The following is a 12,295-nucleotide window of genomic DNA, read 5'->3' as shown; positions in this document are numbered from 1 at the left end:
CATTATACATATTACACTGCTATGAAAAAAACTTAAAAGGTAATGAAAAGGTAATGATATCCAACAGAATATAAAGTTACAAAGTCTGACAATAAATTAAAGCATAGGTCTAGGATAAAGTCATAAAATGGAGCTGGTACAGTAAAATAATAGTTCAATGATGAGTGCTTTATTAAAGAGTAACAGGTGGGTAGAAAATGTATTGAAATGTATTGATATCATTGAATACCGATATGTCTACTTCAAATGAATGGATGCATTTCATGTGAAGAATCCTTGTCTAAAGTGACTATAGCTTTGATTATGAAGTAAACTGTGACATTATTGCTTCCGATAGCTTCTTGTTTTTCCAGTTAATGGCTTTTCATGTAGTTATTTCTTCACCTCAAGTCTCATTTGCTGTATGTATACCTGTATTTATATCCTCCTGATGAATGGGTCAAGGTACAATCTATTGGGGAAAAAATGTAATTATGTTTACATTGCATTTGTGGTTATAAACTCTATGCATAGCTTCTTTACCATATCATTTATAACCCTTATCTCTATATACAAAAGATGTGTCAGTCATGATGAAGAATATAAATAAACCCTTTTCAGCCTCTATATGAACTTTTCCAAAGCAAAATGTCCCTTCTCTTCTTCCAGAGATAAATGAATGTCTTCATTTTGACACATGTCCTCATTACTGCACAAACACCAAAGGATCTTTTAAGTGCACCTGTGACCGAAACTATAAGGAGATCAATGGTAACTGCATAGCAAAAGGTAGGATCCTTGAGCTAAATATCCGTACTGTTATACAACTACTGCATACATGCTATTCTGGTGATATTACGTCATTGTGAAATGTATTAATCTGTATTTGTGTCCATGTGCATATTAACTGACTTAAACTGCTCCCTAATATCCAAAATTGAGTTCAGACAAATTTTCTTTGTCTTCTTCTTTCTTTTCTTTTTTTTTTTACATATTAATACTCATCGGGCAGGACCAGAAGATCGAGTGCTCTACATATCAAATGACACTGAAATCCGAAGTTTTGTGTATCCATTTAACCAGAGCCACGGACACAAACTGCTCACTCACATTGAGGACAATGCCCGCATTATCGGGATGGATGCTCTGTCTCACCAGCAAAAGTTCATCTGGGCTACTCAGTTTAACCCTGGTGGAATTTTTTACAAAGACACTCTAGAGAGAAATCAAGCTAAAACAAATGTCAGGAACATTGTAAGTATATCTTATCCAGTAATGACATCTGACTGCATGTATCATAAGCAATAAGCTGGGGGAAAAAGTACCTTAACTAGTTTTGTAATGTTTCATTGCCATGAGTTTGATGAGCTCCACCTTGAGGTGTATGTATGCACTCGGGTCTGACTTTGTGGCTATTATTGGTTGCAGTGTTCAGACTTCCGTCGCCCCAGAGATATTTCTGCTGACTGGATCACAGGCAACATTTATTGGACTGATCACTCTCGGATGCACTGGTTCAGCTATTACACAGCCCACTGGACTAAATTACGATATTCCATAAATGTGGGCCAGCTGAAGGGACCAAATTGCACCCGCTTGATTACCGACATAGCAGGAGAACCATATGCCATCGCTGTCAACCCCGTCAAAGGGTAAGTTGTACACTATTTTCCTGCTTTGCCCCTTCTTACTTACAAATCTCCAAATATGTTAAATACTCAAGCAGATAAGTATAAATGCTCTTAGTGGTGTAGATCACTTGCAAAAGCTTCAGTATGGGCCTCATTGATATTTCACAGAAATATACACAAAGCTTTGCTGGGAAAAATGATAATGATGTTAATGAAATCATTGCTTATTACTTAATGAAAATGTAAGTATGCAGGGCGGTGTTTAGCTCAGTTGGTAGAGCACCCGCCCCATGTGTTGAGGCTATAGTCCTCACTGCAGGCGGCCCTGAGCAGCCGTATCCTGCGTGTCATTGCCTCCCATTTCCTGTCTCTCTTTCAACTCTCTTTTCCATTAAAGGCAAAAAAGCCCCAAAAAATATACTTGTAAAAAAAGAAAGAAAATGGGTAACCCCTTACCTGAAGGGTTAGTGTATAACGCATTCATAACATTGTTTATAATGTGTTCGTAATACATCCATGACAACTTCATAATGACACTTAATAACAACATTATGACATTGACATAATGTTTATGACACGTTCATGACTGTGACATGTCCCGTCAAGTAAAGTGTTACCAGAAAATGTAAGTATGTTAGTAGTTACTCAAGTTTAGTGGAAGAAGCTTAATTGCATGTGCACTCTTGTATCACTCAGACAAACTACATCAAGGGCATCTTGCAGCAACAAAGCTAAGGCATCCACAGGTTTTTGTGATAAATAAGTGAATAAGACTATTAGATATTGCATTATAACCAAGAATGGATACAAATATGTTTTTAGACACACTGAATTGGTTGCAGTAGCTTTCATTTTCAGAAAACATTTATGCAATTGCTAGGCCATGGATCTACCATGGATACAAAGGCCTATTTGGTGTTTCACTGTCAATATTTGCCTTTGTTTCTTGCAGAATGATGTACTGGAGTGTGATTGGTGATCACTCTCATATAGAGGAATCAGCCATGGATGGTTCCTTACGGAGAGTACTCTTGGAGAAAAATCTCAGGAGACCCACTGGTAGGTATTTCTTTTCAAACCCATTAGTTATGTTATTTGCATTGTTTCATCTTTCCTCTCCCTTTTTCTCTAACATTGTTACCTTAAAGCTACCCTGTGGAATTTCCCTGTAAACAAAGAAAGTAATATTTATATTTGGTGCTTCTCATCACTTAATGTATGTTTACTTGAGGCCAAATAATCATGTTGAATGCAATTTCTTAACACTTGTAAAGGCAGGTTGTTGAATATTTTGAAACGTGTGCAGCTGCACTTACACATGTATTTTTAACATATTCAAACCCTATTTATGTTTGATCACCTGTCCTTATGTTCATACTGAAATTTTGAAACAATGAAATGAGGCACATAGCTCTCTTCAGTGTAGGGAACTTTGAGTTAGTTCAGCGATCACACAATGATGCATACACACCGATCAGCCGCAACTCTTATACCACTGACAGTTGAGGTGGATTATATTGTTTATCTTGTTACAATGGCACCTGTCAAGAGGACGGACATTGATGTGACAGAAGGATCTTAGCAACTATAACAAGCTCAACATTGTGATAACTAGATTGATTCATTCACCTCCAAAACAGAGGAAAACAACAGGTCTTGTCAGGTGTTTCTGGTAGCAACCACTGCACGGTCAGTAAATATAAGAAGTCCAAGCCCACAGAACAGTCTGTGTAGAGCAGATTCCTGAAAACCTTGATGCTGGCTATAATAGAAAGCTGTGAGACTGGGCATCATAACTTCTCACAAAAAGCCTGCATAGCTGTACAACCATACTCTGCTCATTCCGATGCCTGTCCACTGCCAAAAATGTTTACAGTTGACGCATGGTCCCCAAAATGGTGGGAAGTGGCAGCCTGGTCTGATTAATAACATTTTATTTGTATCATGTTAATGGCTGGCTGCATGCATGATGATGATAGAGGAAACCTTCAGAGGTCTTGTGGAGTCCACGCCTGGATGGGTCGGAGTTGTTTTGGTGATACAGAAAGAAACGTGCATTTAATTAGGTGGAAACGTTGTGTTATTACTGAACTCAAAGTGTACCCTATATGTCCAAAACAGAGTTTTGGGGTGATGGAGCAGTGATAGGTTTAGACAAACAATAAGCAAGCGCAGTTCTACCTTATCCATTCACTCACATTACAAAAGATTGATGGAATAGCATAAAAAAACTGTAAATAAATATTCTAAATCATTTGCATTTTGTTTTGCTACAGTGACACTGTGCTTTCTCAGTAGACTTGTGTTTTTAAAAAACTGACACTTCATTTACGATGTCATTGCCACCATATATTGAAATCCCTGATGTGTGCATAAAGGGGGAAAAACACAAACAGAATGTCAATTCCTTATAAATAAAACAGAAGAGACATTGTTGTTCATAGCAAGGATATTCTTTCATCACAAACACAGAAGAAGTAAGAAAGCCAGGATAACTTCTATCTTCTGTGACACATTTGTTGCACTACATGTAAACGCCTGTAATTCAAGTCACTGAGTACACAAAGCAGAGCAAAAATAATTGCTACAGAACTGTGTAGTACAAAAGCCATAGGATACATTTCTACATTTCAACTCAAATGAAATCAATGAAAAAATGTAAAATGCTTTTGAAATGTGAAATGTATCTCATTAGATGGCATTAGATGCTCTGGTTATGGTCCCACCATAATGCATGTAGCCTATGTTATGACCCATTTACCACATAGTGAATACACACACAGTATGTTTTTACAGATTACATAAATGGAAATTATACACAATGCACAATTGTGCGATCATAGTAACCTGTGAATGTATGTAGCTCTACTATAGAAGCTTTAATATGGTATATAAAGAAATACAAAACAGCACAAAGGCAATTTATGAATAGGGAATACTTTACAGCCACTTGAAATGTGCTGGTGTGTCTATAGGGAGACACTTAGTGGTGATCTAGTTTTGAAGAGCTGCTTTGGCCTCCTTTAATTCAAAGGACCCATGCTCCTTCTTGGTCTCGGAAAGAGGAATTTATCTTGGGTGGAAAAACGCAAACCTATTTAAATGCTGCAGCCAGGTGCTCAATTATCCAGTCCGACTTTTGGGAGAAAGTAAAAGTGAGTCACTGCTTTGAAATTGTAATGTAGGCATGCGTAAACTCTGCCACCAAAAGTGCTGTGCACAACAAGACGGTAGGTGTCTTGACTCCTGTGGTATTTCTGACAGAACCAGATTAACAGTCAATAGTCAAAAATAAATTGACACAAAGGAAAAGTGTCTCCACAACCTGCTGATTTGCCACATACAACCACCCCTCTCCTATTGAGAGATTCCATGATGATTCCTGTGTAATTTGTCAGGTAAATAAATCTCTTGCCCTCATCCTCCCACAGGGCTGGCCATTGATTATTTCAACCAACGTTTATATTGGGCTGATCCTGAGCTCTCACAGATAGGGAGCATGAGATTGGATGGCTCGGACCCTCTGGTGACAATCTCCGACAGACATGGTAAAGCCAACTGGAAAACAAAGCACAGCTTATTAGTGCTGCTTTTGGTTTCCTCAACCTTTTATCAAGTAATTGCAATATAATGTGTGTTTGTCTGTGAAGCCTAAGCCTCTGAATATTGTGTCTTAAGTTCAATCTGCTTCTTCCTTCCTTCCATATGCCGCTACCTTCATTATCCCAAGGCTTGAAAGTGTGCTGAAAGGGTTACTTGATGTTATCTACTTTATTTTTTCTCTTTGATCTCCAGGAATCTCCCAACCATACCGAATTGATCTATTTGAAGACTACATCTACGGAACTGGACTAAAACATGAGGTGTTCAAGGTCCACAAGTACAGAAAACATGCTGTGGAATTTCTCAATTTGGGGGTAGAGAAGCCCACAAATGTTTTGATCACCCACCGTTACAAACAGCAGGATGGTAAAATTGTCTTGATAATTGGATTCCTCTTCTTATGTATATTGTCACAGATGTAATGCATTCATGTACAAATATTTTATTTTGAAGAATTTCAGAGAGGAAATGTACAACTTTAGGATGGACCGAGATTTTCATTTCACATGTTTGGTTCTTGTTAGTTTCAGGGTGTATTTACAGTTGTAATTTCATTTTTTATTAGCTTGGGGATAACCTTTTTTAAGTTTTGGGGGTAGTTATTTTCTTGAGGCTGCCATGGACACGCATTAGACCCGTTTACAACATTTATCAGGAAATGGATTAAAAAAAAATAGGCGTACAAAGTCAAGACATACATTTGACAGTTGACATTTAACATTGGCAACTAACCACACATTAAACTCACATTGAGACCATCTACTGTATAAATTGTGCTGCTGAATAGTGCTTTTTAAAGTAACAATAAGGAACTGCTTTGATGTTAAGGTAGAAAATGTTAACCAAAGGAGGCTCGCTCTTTTACAACTTCCTGTGCACATAATACCCAGATAAAAAGTACTTGCTGTTGATGTTGAAGGACATGTCTTGTGTCCTTGACCCCTGCATAAAACCTTTCCATAGGATAATATGTTCTGAATGTAAAAGTCCTTTTCAAATGAGTTCCTGCAGTCTTGTCTAGTCTTTGTGACTACAATATGAAGAGTATTTAAAGTAGAGCATATATTGTAGGAGACATAGGGCAGACACTGAAATTGAACTGTAGTTAACCCCTATACGGAATATTAGTTTAGTTTAGATATTTATTTATTTATTTATTTCATTTATCGAGCATAAAAACAAAAATAAAACTCCGTGGCAAAAGAGAGAATAATATATTTTTACTGTGAAATCATCTACTGTATAAGTAACATAATGACTGGTTTAAACTGGTTTAAATCCCTCATCATGACAACAAATCATTCTATCTCTGTTATGACAGGAGGGTTTAAACCAGTTTCTGTAATCAAGCATATGTGGGAAAAAATCTTTGCAGAAAAAAATCTGTGATGTAATTCGTGTCAGTTTGGGGTCCTTGACATGAAAAGGTCCAGTTCACTCTGTTAAAAAAAAAATCAGCCTTCTTGTAATTATGCATTTACTGTGATATGCATCATAAAAAATCATCTGGCTCTTTAGGACGTGGTCAGTCAATACAACCATGTATTTCCTTCCTCTTGTAATAGACCAGCTTCAGTTATTTGTTACATCTCTGATGTTAATGGCTATAGAACATCACACAGCTCAGTCTTGGTCAGTGTTTTCACTTAAAGGGCAGCTGTTTTATTCCCCAGAGACTCATTAGGCCAGCAGTGTGGGTAGGGTCTGTGGGCTTGCAAAAATGACATGAAGGCATGATATATTTAGAAAAACCACCAAAACAATCTTTTTTTGAGATTTTCATCCTCATGTGCTGTGTTAGAAAATATAGTATGGGTTATTTTTAGAATATAATGCATATATCAATACTGTAAACATTAGTCACGTTATAGTTATATTGTTTTATTTAATTAATCTATGTAAATCACAATAACCAATCCATTTGATCTAATTTTTCATTCACATCCCAGTTTTTATATAATGTTCTGCTTTGCCTAATGCAATTATAGTTTGGACACATTTAATTTCCCCTCTCAATCTCTCTGTTAGATTTTTGATGTCTTAAAAGTAAAACAAAACATACATTTTATGCTTAGTACCAGCATTGCCGCTACACCAGTCCATGTTTGTAGAAGTGCTTGCAATTTTGATTAATTCTGAGTGTGTACTCAGTGTATTTACAATAATTTGTCTGTGTGGAAAGCAATGATAGGAGCACTTCAAGGTGCAGATAATCAATTAGAAATTAAGAAATAACATTTCACAATCACTGATTATTCAATCTGGAGTTGAGATGTGTGAAGTTATTCGTATGATTTAGCCTTGTGCGTGTCTGGGCTTCAAGAAAATAACACCCTTCAAAACTGAAATTAAAACACTCTACTCTGACACACAACAAACACTTTTTCACATCCCAGCCAACACTGACAGATTATCTTGGCTCTTTTGTCCATTGCTCTCTCTCTCTCTTTTTTTTTTAACTTTCTCTCTCTGCAGCACCAAATCCATGCCTGAGAATGTCTTGTGACTTCATGTGTTTGCTCAACCCAACGGGTGCCCGGTGTACCTGTCCAGAGGGAAAGTTGCTGGTCAATGGCACATGTAGTGATGTCAACATATCAGGTAGGCCTTTATGCCACAGGTAAGGTGGCTACTGTAACAGTATAAATGCATATCTTCAATGATCAATGCACTGTATCGGTCAGAAACGATTTTCACACTTAATTCTACCTGAACTGAAACACAAAAGTATGATTTTCTCTGTTAATCATAGCTTTACTTTGCACAGTGAATGTGAACAAAGCTCCTACATGCAGTCTGTAGTCCCTCTGGTGTTTTTGTTCATGCTCAGCTACTTCAGAAAACTCAACTTTACACCTCCATGGCTGTCGGCATAGCGCTGTTTGATGTGATTGACTGCAACACACTGCAGCACAGTAAGTGACATGGGCTTTGCTGTTGTGAAGGTGAACTGTGCCGCCCCCCCTGCGAAAATGGAGGCCGCTGCTTAGCCAATGAGAAAGGAGATTGGCGGTGCTACTGCTGGCCTGACTTTTCAGGGGAGCGCTGTGAGGTCAACCACTGTACAGACTACTGCCTAAATGGAGGCACGTGCATGGGTTCACCTCTGGGTAAGTCTACCTCGAAACACACTCACATACTCCATCTGATCCTTGATTCATCCCTACATTCTTTGCAAGGCTGCAAGTACTGTAATATACATGTATTTCACATTTGTTTCGCTTTTTCCATCCATCCATGGTTTATTTGCATTCATATTTACATTTATCTGTCAGTTGTTTGTAATATTATCCATACTATATTCAAACTTGGTTGTAATGTTGCTGAAGAACGCTTTCAGCTCAGCTCTGGGTGGATAAAAAATGCTGAGAAAATCACTGCCACAGACAGACAATTTTCAATTCAGAGTTACCTGCCCATTTTCTCCTGCACACTGACCCAGTGCATGATGGCATTCAGAAACATTTGTCTTCCTTTAAACTTTCATGCCTTCCTCACTCCAGCTCAAATTTGCCACGTTACATCTGCCAGTTGAGCAGTTTTGTCATTGATGGTCCTGTCAAATAAGCCTCAAATATCAACCTTCTTTCAAGTCAAGGTCTCCTGTCACGCGTTTATGATTCCAGGAACAACCGCTTTTACCCCCACACCTTAGTGAATGCATATGACTGTGCTGAGATGTCAGTGGTGGAATTGAATCAGGATATATGCCCCTTCTTCAGCATGCGCTCCTTGATTTACAAGGCTGTACATTGTTGCCACATCATAACCATTATCCACAACATCTTCATTTCCATTCGTTAAAAAAGAACCACCAGAGCAATGTCCTGATACAGATTATGTGATTTGTATTCCCATAGAAGTGTAAGGTCAGAACCTTATTTGTATTTTGAATATATTCATTGAATGAGCTTGATAAAAAGACCTGAACCTGAGCTCCAAGTTTCTGTTTGAATAAGGCAGCGCTTCTAAGTCAACAATTGGAGAGATAAAAATGTAAGATTTTGATATGCAATGCATTGCATTGCATTTTGATTACATATATTTTTCCTCTGACTTTTTACTCTCTGTTGGTCTTTTTAAAGCACAGAATCATTTCACCTACAGCCTTTGAGGAACATGTCTGCTCAGCAGGAAGCAAACTGATATTTTTTAATAATTTTTATTCTATTTTTTTTCTTACCCCAAGTTCTTTTTATCTTTCTAAAGCAGCTCTACATGACATATAGGGAAGTCTGGATAATTACCTGTGAGGAAAATGATATCAATACAAAATGAGAATCCAATTACATGCTGTTAAATCAATGCACTAGGCCTATAATAAGTGTGGGCAAAGTCTTATTCACCAGGTGAATCCAAAATTGTACACTGGATGTTGAATTATGTTTATGGTGAACAACATAGTAGAAAAGTATTGTGAGATGAATTGCACTGTCAGGGACACCAACATTTATTTCAGTACAGTATATCCTTTTAAATTGATAACATTAAATCTCTTCAAATTCCAATTAACAACATGGATATAATGCTTTTAACACAAAAATGAGTTAAGGATATCCTGCTGGAGTGGTTGTCCTGCTCTGACTAGGTTACTTTTATCTTTTCAAAATTGCCTTTTTTCACACACAAAAAACACCTTGCTAAAATTAGCTGGCAAGCCATTTTGGAGTACGTTCACAGTACTTATCCGTGTAACTCCGTCTGAAGCCTAAGATCTGTACAAAGTTTCTCCTTCCAGCACAGTCACTGTCTGCTTCATTTCAGGACACCTGTAACTTTTTTTTAATTTCACTCTCAATCCATGAAGTTAATAAGGGGCAAGCTGAGGTCCTCACAGCCAACAATATTTAATTTCCACACTGCTGGCTGATATGATAACATATTTTTTTTATATTATAGAAGAAGTTGAAGATGTCCCAAAGTGGAAACTGCTCTACTTACATATGAAATTCTGCTCACCACTTCCTGGTTCCACTCATGATTCCCAGGGTTATGTCAAGTAAGAGCGAAATAGATTAAAGGACCCATTAAGATCTACCATATTTATTTGTTATGTTACTGTAGCTTGTTTCCTTAATGAAAAACATGCATACGTTTGCTTGAGGTTCCATTTATTGCATTTAGATGTAAAATTTGTATTTATCCCCAGTGAGTGTATAGAGAAGGGAATTTCTACAACTTCATCTGGAGAAGGAAAAGCCTCTTATTAACTTAGCTGCCTCAATACTTTGGTTGTTTCCTATTATTCTTGTTAATTTTGACACAAAAGTAAAGACAACAGTCTCTCCCACAATACTGTGTTTAAATGGAGTCATAATATTTTCTTCATAAAATGAACACAATATATCATTATGCCAAGTTTTACAAAGTGAGAGCTAGATTAAAATGATTCACAAATGCCCCCTCTTTTTACCAAAAAGAAAACAGGAACCAAACAGACAATTGGGAAGTTCAAGGGCTTTGAGCTGATTCTGGTTCTGCATGTTTAGAAACACACTGAATCCAGCATTTGTTGATTTAACAGTGCGGTAGCTGAAAGGGGAATGATCATTTCTTGGTCATTCCAAACTCAGATTATCCATGCGACAGTGGAGTGTTAAATTACCCAGCAGTGTACCTGTAGTGTGACCTACTTGATGACTGTGTTGAAGGTAACTTGGTTGTCGATCACGCAAGTAATCATGTTTATTGGTAAATGACTATTGTTCCTTTGTTGCCTTTTCTGAGCACCTCCTAAACCCATCTCGACAAACCTTTCTGTCTCTAAGGAAACAGGAAATGTCGTTAAAAGGAGTGCAATGTGCATGCTTGTGCTTTTACTCCTAGAACTGAACTGTATGTCAGGGTTATGCTCATAACAAAGACCACAACCTAACATGAGGTGAGATGAATGTTTCAGCTGCAGCCAGCCGTTGTGTCAGACCAGTGTGGTTAATATGGAAACGAGCCTTAAGCTAAAGCTCTCTATTTACATAATGATCTATTTCAGTCTGTGTTCAGACTGGTGCTTATAGACTTCGGCTCTGAGACATTATATATTATTAACTGTGGATCTAATAACTCTGTGTATGTGCTGTTCATATAAAGGAACCCACAGAAAATGATCCTCCTGACTCTGCAGATCCTCTTAGCTCTGCAGCTCATTTCAGACTCTTGTTAGCTTTTACTTTGCTGTTTGCTTCACACCTTCTGCTCTTATCAGCCTTGTTTCAATGAGAAGAAGAAAAAAACCTGTGACCCGCTTATTCAGCCAAGCACCAATAGCATGGCACACAGACTTTAGTGGCTAGCTGGTCAACTTAGTGGAGGATTTATAATGAGCCAGATGTTCCTTAAGGAGTTAATGAGGACCAAAACAGAGCCAGAGTGAAACAAGAGCAGAAAAATCCAGAAACAACCTCCAAATGAATATCAGTGTTGCCCTGTATCTGCCAGGTGGGTTGATAAGGGACTGTTTATGGAAGCCTGCTGTGCCTTCATTTGAAGGCCAACTGAATGCAGAGAAGGTGGAAAATTGGTGGAGGTGAGAGAGGGCCCCAGCTAGACACCACGCAGCCTTGGACATGACACAAGTCACACGATTCTTTCACAAGTAAACCACTAACACCTTAACTGTAAAACATGTTTTGGCCTGTGGGTATCCTCGTATTCATTAATTATTAAAAAAGAGAAAAAAAAATCACAATAGCAGAAAAGAGCATTCATTAATTACATTATCACTATTCTTAAATGATTGTGTGGTTGTACACCATCAGAATGCAGGAGTAAATGTATCTGTTTCAAAGAGAGCATATGCAGAACAGAAAAGGGAAAAGAAAAACACTGGGTAGAACCACCTCTCCCATGTTGAAACTAGGTGAGGTCATTTGGACATCTGATTAGGATGCCTCCTGTACACCTCCCTGTTAGAGATATTCCAGACGTGTCTGACGAGAAAGGAAACCATGGGCAGACTCAGAGCACACTGGAGAAATTATATGCATCTTGCGTCTTGCCTGGAACAATTTCAGATCCCCAAGATGGACCTGGAGGATATAGCTGAGGAGACGGGGCACCTTAACAACTCTCCACAGGTGCCAATC

General features: G+C 38.0%; 1 protein-coding gene across 1 annotated transcript in view; it reads left to right on the top strand.

The window, feature by feature from the left end:
* Positions 1 to 12,295, top strand: part of lrp1bb (low density lipoprotein receptor-related protein 1Bb) — a gene marked incomplete at both ends in the record, with an annotated part of 274,243 nt that overhangs the window by 250,127 nt on the left and 11,821 nt on the right. The window contains 8 exons of the mRNA XM_083996665.1: positions 649 to 768; positions 992 to 1,233; positions 1,408 to 1,631; positions 2,563 to 2,669; positions 5,042 to 5,158; positions 5,406 to 5,579; positions 7,689 to 7,814; positions 8,159 to 8,323. Of these exons, the coding sequence (XP_083852791.1) occupies positions 649 to 768; positions 992 to 1,233; positions 1,408 to 1,631; positions 2,563 to 2,669; positions 5,042 to 5,158; positions 5,406 to 5,579; positions 7,689 to 7,814; positions 8,159 to 8,323 (1,275 nt within the window). The remainder of the gene's footprint in view (positions 1 to 648; positions 769 to 991; positions 1,234 to 1,407; positions 1,632 to 2,562; positions 2,670 to 5,041; positions 5,159 to 5,405; positions 5,580 to 7,688; positions 7,815 to 8,158; positions 8,324 to 12,295) is intronic.

Source organism: Trachurus trachurus (genome assembly GCF_905171665.1).
Source record: "Trachurus trachurus genome assembly, chromosome: 21".
NCBI lineage: Eukaryota > Metazoa > Chordata > Actinopteri > Carangiformes > Carangidae > Trachurus > Trachurus trachurus.
This window is presented reverse-complemented; position numbering and strand designations above follow the sequence as displayed.